The sequence below is a fragment of the Chelonoidis abingdonii genome, chromosome 1 (genome assembly GCF_003597395.2).
Source record: "Chelonoidis abingdonii isolate Lonesome George chromosome 1, CheloAbing_2.0, whole genome shotgun sequence".
NCBI classification, from domain to species: Eukaryota; Metazoa; Chordata; order Testudines; family Testudinidae; genus Chelonoidis; species Chelonoidis abingdonii.
The window spans coordinates 318,789,524-318,806,959 of NC_133769.1; the positions used below are offsets into that span (position 1 = coordinate 318,789,524).

At 42.2% G+C, this 17,436-nt stretch overlaps 1 protein-coding gene across 2 annotated transcripts in view; it reads right to left on the bottom strand.

Annotated features, from left to right (window-relative positions):
- LOC116833560 (complement C4-like) overlaps positions 1–17,436 on the bottom strand; it is a 97,688-nt gene that overhangs the window by 44,602 nt on the left and 35,650 nt on the right. For both annotated transcript variants that reach the window (XM_032795148.2, XM_075061616.1), the window contains 6 exons: positions 15,873–15,987; positions 15,584–15,654; positions 12,540–12,679; positions 11,751–11,963; positions 8,866–8,917; positions 5,471–5,551 (listed from right to left, as the gene is read on the bottom strand). In XM_032795148.2, the coding sequence (XP_032651039.1) occupies positions 5,471–5,551; positions 8,866–8,917; positions 11,751–11,963; positions 12,540–12,679; positions 15,584–15,654; positions 15,873–15,987 (672 nt within the window). The remainder of the gene's footprint in view (positions 1–5,470; positions 5,552–8,865; positions 8,918–11,750; positions 11,964–12,539; positions 12,680–15,583; positions 15,655–15,872; positions 15,988–17,436) is intronic.

A 17,436-nucleotide genomic window follows, 5' to 3' on the forward strand; every position in this document is an offset into this window, starting at 1 on the left:
CGGCGTCCTGGCCACCGTCAGAGGCTCTGACTGTTTAATTTAATTTTAAATTAAGCTTCTTAAACAATTTAAAAAACCTTATTACTTAACATACAACAACAGTTTAGTTATATATATAGACGTTAAGAAACGAGACCTTCTAAAAAACCGTTAAAATTGTATTACTAGCATGTTGAAACCTTAAATTAGAAATGAAATAAATGAAGACTCGGACAACCACTTGAAAGTGCCTGAATCCTGCTCGTAAGGAAACATGATTCCAAGTCTCACCACCTTCCGTCCGGCTGTCGCAGTATCAGTGAACCCTTTGGCAAAGTGTTTGCTTTCCCCTCCCAGCACTGGTCACACAGAGTACGAACAACTTCTACCTGCTTTCAGTTTACTTTGGTAGCCTCAAATGCGCAGCAGGTCCGTGCACGTGGATCCTAAAAGTTCCAACTTCTGGCTGATGACCATGTTGGTCGTCAATATGATGCCACTAGAGGACAATTCGTTTGTTTCCTTTTCTGATTTGGTTCTGTTTGTTTGTTTTTAAAAAAAATAGGAAATTACACAAAAACTCGGCTATTCCATGCCAAACCTTAATTTGTCCCTCTGTCAATCATGCCATTATGAATCAGTCATTTACATTATATGAACCCATACTATTTTTCCCACAGAACCCCTGCCTCACCCAGTCACAACCGGATAGATTTTACCCTCTGGAGGTGACAACAGGGTGTTCGTAGTGAACAGCAAACTGTTTCTGTAGAGAGACTTAGGTTAGATATAGAAAAAGTTCTAAATATAAGGACACCGTAAGCAGTGGAAGGTATATCACTAGGGAAGGATGGGCGAATCCCTGTCATTCGGAGGCTTAAAGATCAAAAGTATTCTTACCAGCCAGTTAAAGAAGTAGGGCTGGAATAATGGATAAAGCTGGATAGACAGCTGACTAGAATCATCGTCCGTGGATCAAGTGGCTCTATGTCTAGTTGGCAGCCGGTGTCAAGCAGAGTCCCCCAGGGTCGGTCCCTTGGGCCAGTTTTGTTCAATATCTTCAATTAATGACTCTGGACGCATGCCGTGGAATTGTACCCTCAGCAAGTTCGCAGATCAACACTAAACTGGGAGGATAAGGTAGATATGCTGGAGGTTAAGGAATGGATATCAGGGACCTAGACAAATAAAATTAGAGATTGGGTCAAAAGTAATCTGAACTGAGATTCAAACAAGGACAAGCTGTGGAGTCACTGCACCTATGCCAAGAGATCCCCATGCCCCCCTGGGCTAACAAGACTTCAGCGACTGAGAACACCTGAATTGAACAAGGTTTTCAGCAGAAGGACATAGGGGTTACAGTAGATGGTGAAGCCTGGATATGAGTCAACAGTGGTGCCCTTGTTGCCAAAAGGCCTAATGGCATTTTCAGCTGTATAAAGTTAGGAGCATTGTCAGAGATTGAAGGGACGTGATCATTCCCATGCTATTATCGGCTATTGGCGAGGCCTCAAATCTGGAGTACTCTAGTCCAAAGTTTTGGGCCCCACACTACCCAAGAAGGATGTGGAAAGTTTGGAAGCAGTTCAGTGGAGGGCAACAAAAGTGATTAGGGACTGGGCACATGACTTAAGAGGAGAAGGTTTCTGAGGAACTGGGATTAATTTAGTCTGCAGAAAGAGAAGAAATGCAGGGGGATTGATAGTTGCTCTTCAACTACCTGAACAGGGGGTTCCACAAGAGGCATGGATCTAGACTGTTCACTCAGCTCGGTAGCCAGTAACAGAACAAGGAGTCAGGTCTCAAGTTGCCTGTAGGGGAAGGTTTAGGTTGGCTATTCAGGAAAAACTTTTCCCTAGGAGGTGGTGAAGCACTGAATGGTTACCTAGGGAAGGGATGGATCCTCTTTCCTTAGAGGTTCTATGGTCACGCCCCTTTGGGCAAACCCAAAAAAAAAAAGCCCCCCACTTGGGCTTGGAAGGATTTAGTTGGGGATTGGTCCTGCTTTGAGCGGGGGTTGGCCACTATGACCTCCTGAGGTCCCTTCCAACCGTGATATTCTATGATTCTATGATTCCAAGATTCTACGATTCTATAATAGACAAACATGTAGGGATGGTCTAGCTATCTTAATCCTAGCTCGGCACTGGGGATGGATTAGGTGACCTCTTGAGGTCCCTTGCACCCCTCCTTTCTTTTATTCTTCTCCTTTCATCTAGGTTACAAACAAGCAATTTTAAGATATCTAAGTCTAGGTTGGCAAACAAATTGATTGTTTCAGGTGAAGTGGAGAGGATTGCAGAGACATTACTGAGATAAGATCATTTGACACATTGACTGATGGAGGTGTTCCATAGTTTGAAATCTGTTTCCACAGTCACAAGTAGGATTGTATCTCTATCTCTCAGTCTCCATTTATGGAGAAAGTAGGCACATCTGCCATGTCATGTGTGCATGCAATTCAAAGTGGACCATATTTTCTATGGGAGTGAAAAGCCATTTATTTCTTCAACATGATCCTTGATTGGGTGTGTATTTGGGATGTTGGCATCCGTCCACTTTTCACCTCAAGTTTTCAAGCTCTTGGGGTATCTCTACACTACAATAAAAGACCCACTGCTGGCCCAGGTCAGGTGAGTGAGGTTGCATGGCTATAGAATTGCAGTGTAGACATTTGAGCTTGAGCTGAATCCTGGGATCTGAGACCCCATGAGTGGGGAGGGTCTACACTGAAACTTTATAGCCACACAGCCTGAGACTCGGGCAAGTTGCAGCTGTGCTGCAGGTTTTTTGTCGCTGTGTAGATGTACCCTTGTATTGCAAGCCAAAAGGTTTTCTGGTTTTGAAACAGAATCTCAACATATTATTTAGGCTTTCATGTATTTGAAGATCTTTGTTCCCTTGGATACGATGGAACTCCCAAAGAATTCTCATGACAAATTTGAGGTAGGTTGATATGCACCAGTTCAGGAAGCCAGGATCAACAAGAAGCATTGATTTCATTGTGCCTGTAATAATCCATTGTGCCTGTAATAATCCATGTGAATGTGTTAAGCTGAGAATCCACAAATGATGTGTGGAGTGTGAAGTCAATTAGTTTAATTAATCATTTAATAGAGTATTTGTTGTTGTGATTAAATATAATTAATGCATAATGGACAGGTTTAAGCATGATAGGATCATAGGAGTATAAGAGTGACAAGTATTTATGAGCAAAAAATATGTATTAGGTATATAAGCAAAGTAAGGTTGTAATGCCAGGTCTACAGGCTGAGGCCTGTATGATTTCAGCTTAGCCATACTAGCCCTCAGGCCTAAGGAGGTTAACATAAGTAGGTAACCCAGGAATAACCCGATACCAGTAAAGTTACAAGATAAAAGTAAAAAAAGGTTTAAGAAAACATGCCACAATGTATCTGTCTAGACCAATGGTTCTCAACCAGGGGTACATGTGCCCCTTGGGGTACACAGAGGTCTTCTAGGGGGTACATCAACTCTTCTAGATATTTACATAGTTTTAAAACAGGGTACATAAAAAGCTCTAGCCAAGTCAGTACAAACTAAAATTTCATACATATGACTTGTTTATACCGCTCTATATGCTATACACTGAAATAGAAATACAATATTTATATTCAATTGATTTATTTTATAATTATATGGTAAAATGAGAAAGTAAACCTTTTTCAGTAATAGTGTGCCTGTGTCACTTTTGTATTTTTTGTCTGATTTTGTAAGCAAGCAGTTTTTAAGTGAGGTGAAACTTGGAGTTAGGGTGACCAGATGTTCCGATAAAATCGGGACTGTCCCGATATTTAGGTGTTTGTCCTGTGTCCCGACTGATCTTTGGTTGGGACACAATTTGTCCTGATATTTCGCTCCATCAGCAGCATTCAGCTTTTTTTGTTGTTGTTTCACCGGCGGACCCCCCTCCCACTATGTGTCCCAATATTTTCTTCCACTTATCTAGTCACCCTACTTGGAGTATACAGAACAAATCAGACTTCTTAAAAGGGCACAGTGGTCTAGACCGCAAGACACCCGATTGTAACCTTATGAGAAATTCTGCAGGAACTGCAGGTTACCATCCAGATTTGTCTGCATAGATGTTATTCAGAATAAGGGGAACTAAGGGCAGGAAATATTTAAAATACATTAAAACATTGCACCAGTGCAGCTGTGCTTCTGTAGCACATCAGTGAAAATGCTACTACACTAACGGGAGAGGCAGTAGCTATGTTGACAAGAGAAGCCCCTCCATCGACATAATGCTGTCTATACCGGGAGTTAGGTCGCTGTAAATTTGTCGCTCAGGGGTGTGGATTTTCAAATCCTCGAGTGATGTAGTTAAAGTGATGTAAGTTTGTAATGTAGACCTGGTCTACCAAGATAACCTGTGAAAAGTGGAGCATCCGTAAGTCTATGGGGTGTGGAAGTGGAAATAAGAAAAAAGGGGTTGACAGCCTTATGCATATATATGAGCCTGAGTAGGCACAAGCATAACTCAGGAAAAAAGGTGTTACTTGGTCTGTGTAGGGGAAGGGGAGAATAAATGCTCGAGGAGATGCCAAGATGTCAACCACAGGTGGTGATGACGACAATGATGAGGAGAATAATGACTGACACTCCAGGGTCTCCCAGCAGGAGATGTGAGTGATACTGGTCATATAGGGCTAAACATTTTGCACTCTCTCTGTATCTGCTATTGTATTTTAGTATTTGTGGGATTGTTTATCTGCTTAGAGAATTTGTTACTAAAAGAACTTGTAATAAACTGGGATTGTTTCTTGTGTGCTCCTAAGGTCTCCTAATAATAATAATAATATTCCTGATACTCTAGACCTCGGGAGACTGAATCTTTAACCAATGCAGTCTAAGAGATTCATCAATGATCAATATACCCATTCATGAATAAGGTTACACGTGTGTCCAGACAGGTGCACAGTATTTTGTGGCAGAGAAGTCTACCTGCTAAGGGACAACCAAGTTATCAAACGTCCCGGATTGAACAGCAATGGAAATTCTGTGACCGACTAATGAAGATAAAAAAATGCTGAATTGCTGCTCCTTAACTGAGTACTGTACAGTCTATGCACTGAATGAGGCAGGGCTTCCATGGAAAAAACAGTATGTGATCATGTAGTTAAAGACTGTTCATAATGCACATGATTTTGGCATTTCCTAACTTCTGAATGCTTGACTTTGAAACCTTAATGTTCTTTTAACATAATTTTTATGTGTTTTTTACACACACGCACATTATACATACACATTCGCTATGGAGAGAGTAGATGGAGGAGGGCATGGCTTAGATTTGGCTCTGCCTCTCTCAGTGATTTGGTCCAAACCAACAGCAGAATATTTCCTGCTGAATGACAGGGGAACCCCAGGAAAGAATTGTGACTCATATTTACAGAGATCAGCTTATGAACCTGATCCACCAGTTCACATATCATTTGCCATCATTATAATCTCTGGAGGCTATTTTTACCTTTCACGCTCATAAAGACATGACTCTCAGACTCTGGTATCATATCAGAGGGTTTCTTCAGATCAAGAACAAGGTTTCTAACTAGAAAAGAAGATGTGCATGAGAATTGTTTAAGTGTTATCCAATACAATTTAATTTAAAAACATATCCTTCATAGCAATATCTCATAATGCATACAGTCACAACAGAACTGTTACATTAGGAAGTTGTGAGAGTTGAGGTCAATGGCAGACAAGCAGCAGCATGAAGAGCTGATAATAGTGGCCCTTATTCAGCAAGGTATTTAAGCATGTGCATAACTTTAAGCACCTGAGTAATTGCAATGGAATTTCAATGTTACTACTTACCTGTTTAAAGTGATATGCATACTTAAGCACCTTGCTGAACAAGGGCCAGTAAATGCTAACATGAGAAATTTGTTGTAAGCTATGAAGAAATGATTTTGAGCATCATTTTAAAAAGGGATCGGGGACACAGAAAGATGTGGATGAATTATTCTTGATAAACAGTATGGTGTCAGCAAAGGGTTAACAGTTTCCTGGCTATGAAAGTCTTCCAGTGAAAGTCTATCTCCATCCAGGGCCAGCTTTAGGAAGTGCGGGGCCCAATTCAAACAGTTTCGACAGGGCCCCGGCAGGGATGACCAAAAAACAAACAAACAAAAAAACATAAAAACACACGTGGGGCTTGTACTCACCGGGCGGTGCTCTGAGTCTTCGGCGACACTCGCTCCATCTTCAGTGGCACTGAAGGACCCACCCCCAAAGTGCTGCCGAAGACCCAGAGCAAGTGAAGGACCCACCGCCGAAGACCCAGAGCGAGCGAAGGACCCACAGTCCAAGTGCCGCTGAAGACCCGAAATGCCACCAGGTGAGTAAAAATTAAAAAGGCACCTCTAGCCAAGGAAGGGATTCTCACTGGGCATGGGGCCCTCTTAGGCGTGGGGCCTGATTCTGGGGAATTGGTGGAATAGGCCTAAAGCCAGCCCTGTCTCCATCAGAGTAGATTGCATCATGGAACTGGTTACCCAAATGCCCAACAGGAAAGCAGCTTCAGTACGGAAATAAAACCCCCTCCAACCAAACATCCCTAGTTGTCACCTATCACCTCATGACGGAAACCATATGGGATCTCATTAAAAAATTACAACTGATACTTCATGGGGACCACATCCTAAAAGAAATCTTTCTGAAACCCACTCTTCTGGCCTTCAAACAAATCCTAAACTTCTCCAAGCTCATTATCTGAAGCAAGCTTCCCACAGACCAGGACACACCAACTCAAAGCAGCACCAGACACAAAACCTATAGACATATCTCCACTGCTATGATAATCAATACCCGTCACAACACACCTTTCAAGATGCAGGGGTCCTACACATGCCTATCTTGGCATGTGGTATACCTCATCCAATGCACTAAATGCTCCAATAACAGCCCCCAATAACTACCATGTGGGTGAAACCAGACAATCACTATGCTCTTGAAGAAACTCACACACAACATGATAAAAGACAAAAAGACCATATCAACCATGGATGAACACTTTTCACAAAAAGATCACTCTATCATAGATCCCTTCTCATTCTCAGAAGAAATCTGCACAACACCTTCAAAAGACAAACCTGGGAGCTTAAATTAATAATTTTGCTAGATACTAAAAATGATGGACTGAATAATGCCACTGGATTTATAGTCTGTTACAATAATCTATAACGGGGTGACCAAACTAGCGGCTTGAGAGTCACATATGGCGCTTTTATAGTTAAAGTGTGGCTCACGGTGCGCCACCACATTCTCCGCCTACCAGACTGGGACACAGACTTGGGGCTTCTGCCCAGCAGCAGGGTGGTGGGCCTTGGGGCTTCAGCTCCGTGGGAGATGCCTGCTGGGCCATGGGGCTTCTGCCCTGCAAGGAAGGGGGTGGGGGGCTCGGAGCTGAAGCCCCTGCCAGCATGCCTGGCTCTCAGACCTCTGAAGGTTACCATAAGCAGCTCCGAGGGTCAGTACATTTGACCATTCCAATCTATAACTCACTAACACTCCGCATGTCTCTAGATGGCTGTCAGACAGGATTTTACTGGAAACTTAGATTTTTTTTTTTTTTTACCACATTTCCATTTTGTTCACAAGAAACAACTTCATTGACAACTGGAGCTGTGTGTGTTGATAATCGATAGTTTGGTTCAGTGGCCAAACCAAAAAAATCCCCAAACCCTAAAATAATTCATTTAAGATCAAAATGGAAATTTTTTGGTCTTCTTAGCAAAACAAAAGATATATAGATTCAGGTCAAATAAACTGTTTTATTTAGATTTTAAATATTTTTAACCATTTCTTTTTTAATTAAAAACAAGGAATTTTGGAAACATCAGTCATAAAACTAGAAGAGGAAGTGCTGCACTTAACCGGGGTGTGTGAGACCCAGAGTCAAGTCCCATTCAACCTTATCGAGAGCAATGACTTGAGCTTGGGTCTCAGACCTCCCAGGTGTGGGCCCTAACCACTGGGCAACAGGGTGCACTGGGATGGGTCTTTCTCAGTCTCTCCTGCTGAGGCCATTCCACTTTGTACAACATACATAGTCATTGGAACAGAGATTTGAACTTGGGTCTCCCATGTGGAAGCTCAAAAATTGTTTTTGGCTCAAACTATTCAGCAAATTTATACTGAATTCTCAAATAGTTCCAGCGGGCCCAAAACTGCATTTTTTGGTGAAGAAACTATTTGTCCTAAAACGTTTTGCCCAGCTCTAGTGTTAACCAATTGAACTGAGAGCAGAACATTATCATAGCTTATCTAGAGGCCAACTTGTGCATGCTTTCCTCTGCAAACAGTCAGCCCCATTTATGTTAATGAGACTATTCACTTAGCCAGGGGAACATGATTTGTCTGTCAATGTGGAGTGAAATTTTATCAATATTAATTTTTAGTACTTTGACACATTCACATGTGAAAGAGGAAAGAGGAAATATTTTATGGAGGTAACTGTAGTTGCATGCTAGTCACTGTCATTTTGGTAAATAAGGATTGGCAGTACAATTATTCTGAACATGGAACCACAGAAAAGGGACAACAAACATCAATTGCCCAGGATAAAAATTTACTAAAAGCATACAAGAAATATTTCAATCAAATATTTCAGCGTATTTCCTGGTGGCATGTAACAGAGCATGGGGATAGGAATGTCACTTTAAATAAGGTTCTTACACTTACCTCTGAAGCATCTGGTGCGTGCCACTGTCAGAGATGGAATCCAGAAGTATACGGGCCTAGGATTCCCATAGGCAGTTCCTATGATCCTACTAGCCCAGATAGTTGTAAAGTATTTTGAAATCAGATTATTAGACTAAAATGGTGGAAGTCTTAAAAAATAAAGCCCCTCTTGTAACTTACAATTATTATTAATGCAAATGGTCTCTTCTTCTGTCCGTAAAATGCCTTCAGTCTGCACAATAAAGAAAAAAAATAGGTCAACCCCATTGCAAATGATTGCATCCTGAGGACTTAAGTGCTTAAAACATATCACCACTAACATAATATTGGACCAGTAGATGACAGCAATAATTTCATTTGGATAGAGATTTCTGATCAAATACAATAAAAGGTACTTAGAGTCAGCATTTCAAGTCCATAAATATACCAGCTCAACTGAGTACTGATTTTTACTTGTCTTTTTGTTAGAAAAAGAGTAATTTTTTTCAGAAGAAACATTTTATAAACAAGAAATGTGAAGCTTTGACATTTATTTTTAGCACGTGAAACCTACATCTACAGTCCATAGGAGAGATGTTTTACACACACACTATGCAAAGTGTCAATAAAGGAGCTACGTCTTAATTTTCTTTTAATCAATTCTTTTTTAAAAAAATAATTAGAAGATGCTGACTGTGCAAAGCTCATACAAGTTACAGCTGAGACAACTAATGGCCTTGATTCAAGTGATATGATACAAACACTTGTCAGGGATGGTCTAGATCAGTAGTGGGCAACCTGCAGCCTATGGACTGCAAGCAGCCCTCCAAGGTAATCTGCCAGTGGGCCGCAAGACAGTTTGTTTACACTGACCATCTGCAGGTACGGACCTCGCAGCTCCCAGTGGCCGCAGTTTGCCATTCCTGGCCAATGGGAGCTGCAGGAAGCAGCAGGGGCCGCAGGGATGTGCTGGCCCCCGCTTCCCACAGCTCCCATTGGCTGGAAACAGTGAACTGCAGCCACTAGGAACTGCAGGCAGCCATGCTGCAGACTGTCAATGTAAACAAACTCTCTTGCGGCCCACCAGCAGATTACCCTGAATGGCCAGTTGCAGCCTGTGGGCTGCAGTTTGCACACCACTGGTCAGATAATACGTAGCCCTGCCATGAGTGCAGGGAACTGGACTAGATAATCTTGAGAGGTCCCTTCCAGTCCTATGAGTCTATGATTCTAATGTCTCAGTGTTCTTGATCTCACTACCTGGAATGTGGTCCCTGTTATCATGACATTGCAAAATTCCAGATTGTCTATTAAATATGGAAAACCTTGTGCTGGGCATTATCACTACGAAGGATGGCCCACTGAGAAGGGTACCAACCTAGGATTTGGGGGACACAGTTTCAGTTCCCTACTCTACCACAGACTTCCTGCATTTATACTAAAGCAATGAAGGCTATATAAGGCCAATAGCGCTTTTTCCAGCAAAGAGACAGAAAGTTACCACAAATGACTGCTTTCCTTCCTGACTTCCCAGTGTCTCCCACATTCTCTATGTCTTTTAGATGGGAGGTAGGAACTTGGGGTAGGAACTGACTTTATCTTTGTGTCTTGTACAGCAACAAGCATGTTAATAAAAGTGAACATATAAATAAACAAATAATAAAGGCTGCCTCCATTTTAATGGGGATGTGGCCAGTAGAAACTACAGGTTTCCAACACACAGTGCTTTATCTTGACCCCTGAGGCTACACCTGCTTATTAATGGTGAGTGCAGCCAGAATCAGTCCCATTATATGTAAATTAGGTGTGGCCTTGGGCTCCTGGCAGGTTGCCAAAGGGACCCTCTGTTGGGCAACCCTGAGCTAGATTGACTTTTGAAAATGGCATCCCCTCCCACCTTTAGTGAAGAAAGCAGTGAGATTAAAGATTCATCCAAGGAAGCTTTCTTTTCAGGTATGCTCCTTAGCTGTACAACCATTAATGTTGGCTAGGAACAAATGCCAGGACTACTAGGAGTTACCACCATCACAAATGTTGCATATAGGTGGGTGAACATCATGCAAATCTTCAGCCACAGGTTCACGGAATAAAAACAAACCCTCCCAACTGCACATGTAGCACTATATGCAACCTAGATTCAGGTTTGGGACTAGTTAGGCCAACCCTGTTTTCCAACCAACTGTGATTGGCTGGTCTATGAGGCCACTCCTTTGACGGTTGCCAGAACAATTGGACTCCTCCTTTAAGAGCAAACAACCAATCATACTGGCGTAGCTCAAGCTACATCAGAGGTAGTCAACTCTTCTCTCTTTCAGGATAATTCAGTAGTGAACTCTTTTTACCTACAATAGTCATAGAAATATAGAACTACAATAAATCTTTATAGGTCATCTAGTCCATTCCCCTGCACTGAGGCAGGACTATGCATTTCACATATGCACAGTCAACCTGTGGAATTCCTTGCCAGAGGATGCTGTGAAGGCCAAGACTATAAGAAGGCTTAAAAAGGAACTAGATAAGTTCATGGATGATAGGTCCATCAATGGCTATCAGCCAGGATGGGCAGGGATGGTGTCCCTAGCCTGTTTGCCAGAAGCTGTGAATGGACAACAGGGGATGGATCACTTGATGATTACCTGTTCTGGTCATTCCCTCTGGGGAACGTGGCACTGGCCACTGTCGGATGACAGGATACTGGGCTAGATGGACATTTGGTCTGACCCAGTATGGCCATTCTTATGTTCTTCTGATATTGAATAGAATCAGACCAAGGACAGATCCCTGCAGGACCCAACTCAATATGCCCTTCCAGCTTGATTGTGAACCATTGATAACTACTCTGAGTATGCTTTTCCAACCAGTTGTGCACCCACCTTATAATAGGGAATTGTAGTCATAGGTCAATCCCAGAATGAAGTTTCTTCTCTGTGCTAAAAGCATTCTAGTCACTACTTTCTAATGCTATTTTCTTCCTGAGAGTTCCATGCACACAATTATGTGTTTATTTAATGAAACAGAGACAGACAGAAAGAGAGCTATTAAATTCCTGCTCCACAGCTGAGCTGATCAAACGCTGTTATACTTACCACAACTTTGAGTTTCTTCATAACACTATCGCTGTGTCCAGAAATTGGGTCAAAAGCAGTAATGGTAATTGGAATTTCCCCTACAATGAGTGGAACTACTGAGAAATAAGCAGGCACTGCTGAGTTTCCCTTAACAGTTAGTTTCTGTTGCACGTCCTTTGTCGATGTCCCTGCACTGCACACCCCCTCCACTGTGATCATCTTCACTGTAATCTATTGGAACAAGGAAATGCTTATAATAATATATATTACACCACTGCTCAAGGAAATAGATATCCGACAGATATAAACAATGAAGAGCAAAACTCAAATGGATCAGAGGTTCAGAGGAGCTAAGTGCTCATTGTGGCTACACAATGAATCATTATCAAAACCAAGAACAGAACTGCAATCTATTAATTCTCAGTCTGATAGTTAGTCCATTAGACCATCTTGCCTCCCAGCTAAACCACTTAGACTGAGCAACTTATTCCAAGATGGGGCTAACTGTACTCACCTGCCTACAGGAGGGATGTAAGGATAAATTAGTGAATATTTGTTCATTGCTTTGAAAACATGCAATATAAACATTAATGTTATTTTCCATTAGTTCCTGAAGCTTGAGGGAGCAGGGCAAATACAACAGTCTTCCCTGTATCCTAGCTCTGCTCCTTTCTACAAAGCCCAAAGGACCTCAGCCAAGTATGGCCAACTCAGACACTGTAGCTGAAACTTGATAAAGGAGGTAAGGATTGGTGGTTGGGTGATGTGTATAGCATACAGTTCAGCAATGTACTACAGTAACATTACCTTGAGATCTTCAGAGAGGTAGTTGTAGACAACTGCTTTTACTTCTAGCTGCTCGTACCGTTTAACTGAATATGGTAGCCTTATTGATACAAAAAAATCTCTGAAAACCGTAAAGGTCTTAGGGTCAGCTATGCAGAATCCTGGTGAAGGAGAAAACTGGAGTTCAGACCCAGCAAAACCACGGTATGTTAGCTTTTCAGAGTGCTGTTAGTTTAGGTACTTATTAAGATGTTACATTTAAAAAAGAACAAATAGCTGTGCTCCTTTCTTGATGTTCAGAAACAAATCTATGTCCAAATCTATCCTGCATCAAGCCCAGATTAGTTTTGGAAGTTCCGGGGAGGTCTAGGAGACAGATTCCTTCCCCAAGGCTGTAGTGCAGATCAGCTCAACAACCATGCCTGCATGCCTGCTCTACAGGACTTATGAGATGGAGATTGCACAGGCATGGATGCACCAAACTGACCCTTCCCCACTCCTGGCCTGGCTCCAGTCCCCATCCACAGCTTCATAAAGGGAGGCAGCTGTGAAACTGTGTTCTGTGTAGCATACAGAAGTGTAGTCTCCCCATGGACAACTACACTGGTTCTGCTAAGGGCGGGGCTCTCTACCTGCACAAAGGGATGATAGAATTTATCCCACACAGTACTAAAACAAATAGCACAAAGTTTGTTGAACTTCTTTCCAAATATTCTCTTTTCTCTGAAAATATTTAACAGACCGTGAATGAGGTTCCTAGGAAAGGCCTTTTCCATTACTTTTCTTGGGTAGTCCTCCACAGTCGTGCTCCACTGCTGTAATCATTACACCAGTGGAGACTACTCAGGGGCTTTCCATTTGGCACATGTTAAACCTCTTGCTGAATCAAGGCCTAAATGACTACGGTCCTGATTCTGCAAAGGGACATTTCATGTGCAGAGTCCTGCTGAAATTAACGGGATTCTGAACGGGCTCAAAGGTCCATGCAGAAAATCTTTTTGGGGTCTACAATAATGCGTTAGTTAAAAGGTATGTTAATTTGGAACAGCAGTGCTACCTAAACCCAGTGCTGGCATCCATGGGAGACTTATGAAAAGGCCTGAATTTGCTAAGTTTTTACAATAAATGCAAAAGAATAGTACTGAGTTTGGTTGTTTACAAACTAGGAACAAAAGTCTCTGTAGCTATATCTTATGGCAGCTTATGTCTGTGATTGTGCAAGCTAAAATACTGATAATGGTAATCACACTGTATGCTTCAGACCATAAGGTGATCACCTGCCGGGTCAGGAGGAAACTTTTACTCCTGCCTCCAACACTGAACAATTGGCTGGGTATATTGTGAATTTGTTCTGTTCTTTCTGAAGCCATGAAGTTTGGGCTAGTGGTTGGTTCAGCAAATTTGGAAACAGGATACATCAATGGTTTTGAATTTTATCTGGTATGGCAAATCCCATGTTCTTAAAATGCTTTGTGGAGAATTTGCATTAGTGCCCGAGGCCCCAGCCACTGAGCCCAAATTTTCCTGCCATTGCTGGGGCCTCGGGCACTGATGCACCACAGTCCTTTCTATTCTCTGCCTGTGGCACATAAGAGTCTAATGACCTTTGGGCGGTAATACTTTGGTCTAATTTCTGTTGCTGAGGCCTTGGCTACATTGGCACTTTACAGCGCTGCAACTTTCACGCTCAGGGGTGTGAAAAAACACACCCCTGAGCGCTGCAAGATACAGCGCTGTAAAGTGTCAGTGTAATCAGGGTGCACGCTACACCCGTAAGGCATGTGGTTTACGTGCAGCGCTGGGAGAGCTCTCTCCCAGTGCTGCCACTCTGACTACACTCACACTTCAAAGCGCTGCCATGACAGCGCTTTGAAATTTCTAGTGTAGCCAAGCCCTGAGTTGAGTGTGTGAGTGCTGGTGGCCTGTACTATACAGCAGATCAGACTAGATGATCTGATGGCTCCTTCTGGCCTTAAATTCTATGACTATGACTCTAACGGAGTGGAATTCTATGGTCTGTGTTATACAGGAGAGCACACTAGAATGATCTCTTCTGCATGTATGAGGCAATGTTGCCTAGTGGATGGAGCATAGGACTGGGACTCAGAAGATCTGGATTCTATTCCCATATCTGTCACTGGCCTGCTTGGTGATTTTATGGAAGTCATTTCACATTTCTGTATCTCAGTTTTCCCCATCTTTAAAATGGGTACAATGACACTGATCTCTTTTGTAAAGCATGTTGAGATCTACAGATGCAAAGTGCTAGGTATTATTATTCAAAACCAATGAATCTATTAATGGTAATGTACCACATATTCAGTTAAAATCTGAATATGATTCCTCTGGAATTTTCTTTTTGCATCTGCTCCCAAACTTATTTAATATGAATGCAGTCATCACTAAATACAGTGAAAGAGTCATAAGTTCAAAGTGCTAAGCATTTTATTTATCATTGTTATTTACCAAATTTGCCATAACCCTCTGTCTAACTGGAAGCTAAAATTAAAAGGTTCTTAGATTTTCAAAGCCAGAAGGAACCATTATGATTGCTTATTCTGATCTCCTGCATAATGCAGGCCATAAAATTCCATTCTGTACTTTCTGTATTGAGCCCATAACTTTTAGATGATCTAGTGCATATCTTTAAGATGGTGTACCGCAGGGGTCGGCAACCTCTGGCACGTGGCTCACCAGGGTAAGCACCCTGGCGGGCCAGGCCAGTTTGTTTACCTGCCGTGTCAGCAGGTTCGGCCAATTGCGGCTGCCACTGGCTGCAGTTTACCAGTCCCAGGCCAATGGGGGCGACGGGAAGCCATTGCCAGCACATCCCTTGCCCGTGCCGCTTCCTGCTGACCTATTGGCCTGGAGCAGCGAACCGTGGCCAGTGGGAACTGCGATCGGCCAAACCTGCAGATGCCAGGTAAACAAACTGGCCCGGCCCGCCTGGGTGCTTAACCTGGTGAGCCGTGTGCCAGAGGTTGCCGACCCCTGGTGTAGAGGTTGAGTCAATATTCATGCATCAGTAGAGAGTGAACCAATAGTTTACCAGTAGGGTTTTTTACCTTTTTGAGGTGATATACTTATTGCTTGAATTTCCCAAGTAGTTATAGAGTCAGGAATAGCATTTGTTATCCTAAAGAGACAAGAAATAAGGTATTAAGAAGAACGTATGAAATGAAAACAAGTTCATTCCTTAAACCTTGAAGACTGACAAGAAAAAAAATATCAGTTGTGGAGGAGAGACATAGCAAGCAGATCCAAATGCCTCTATAATAGATTCAATAGAACACTGACTTTATGGGTATATTTATATACATGTAGGTGTATTCATCTGGTCAAATAATACAGTACCTATGCTGTCCAGGGTTTTTAATTTCTACTGTCTCCCACCACCAGCTCTCAGGAAAGACACTGCGCAAGTTGATTGAAGTTTCATCAAACACATCTTCTTCTGGAACGTCACCAACTGGAAAACAGAAATTGGGAGTCTTCCCTGAAACCTATGGACAATAACCTTACACTGATTTGGATAATCAGATGTCAGATAGACAAGACAAAAGGATTAATATGCTGAATAGCTGAATGAAAAGACTGACTGGTTTTGATCTTGTAAACTGCAGAAAAAATGCAGAAAGACAACAGACAACGACTAAAGATTGACACTGAACAAAAGGTTAATTCTTCCTTCCAAACTGGGGAATTATATGCTGTCAACCAAAAAAATTCCCCTTTTAGTTACAAGTGGAGAAATTATTTCTTCATTACCACTGTGATAGACGGGGCATGAAAGGAGAAGGAGAGAACATCGGTGACAGAAATCATGCTTTGAATGGGATCAGTCATGACACACAGAATTGTACAATGAAACTGGCTGCCCAAGGGGAAGAATGAAGACAAATGCAAAAAACTTCTCTGCTTGGATTTCATACAGTCAGCAGGCAGGAAGACTTTCAGAGTGCTTGGGTACATAGGGTGTGATCCAAAGTGCACTGAAATTAATTCAGAAATGAAAATGATTGTTATTATTTATTTGCATTGCAGGAGTGCTTAGAGACCCCAGCTGAGATTGGGTTGCCATTGTGCTAGGCATTGTACAAATACACAGTGAGAGGCAGTTCCTCTCCCTGCTATTAATCAAAATAGTTTAAACATTGTGTGGGACGGGCAAGGGAGGCCCAGAGAGGTGAAGGGAAATCCCTAAGGTCACACAGCTGCTTAGTGTTCGAGCTGGGAATAGAAACCAGGGCCATACTCAGTAGACCACAGTGGGAATCCATCCACTGATGTCAGTGGGCTTTGGATCAGGCTCAAGGTATGCAACTCATGTAAAGAAATTAACTTTTTAATTGATATTGTGGACAGCTCAGTGAAGACCTCTGCTCAGTACACAGCAGCAGTCAAAAAAGCAAACAAGATGTCAGGTTGGCTAAGGAATGAGATGGTGAATAATGGGGAGACTATTACAATCCCTTTGTGTAAATCCATGGTGCATCCTCATCTGGAATACTGCATTGAGGTCACCAGATCTCAAAAAGAATATTACAGAATTAGATGGTGGTCAGAGAAAGGTAATGTGAATGGTTAGGAAATGTGAAAATTCATATGGAGAAAGACTGAAAAGATAGGGACAGGGACTAGGAAGGAAATGAATAGAAGGGACATGATAAAAGTATATAAAAAGTGAACGGTGCAGAGAAGGTGGATCAGGAGCTTCTGGTCTCCCTGTCTCATAACACATAAACAAGGTGACATTTTAAAGTGGGCAATTCAAAACAGAAAAAAGGAAATTTTTTACACAACCTGTTTGACTTCAGAGGCCCTAATTCTCCACTGCTTTGCACCCCCTGTAGCCATAGACAGGTGTGTAGAGAGGATACATGCAAAGTGTTACTGGGAGCATTTAACCCTTCCTTTG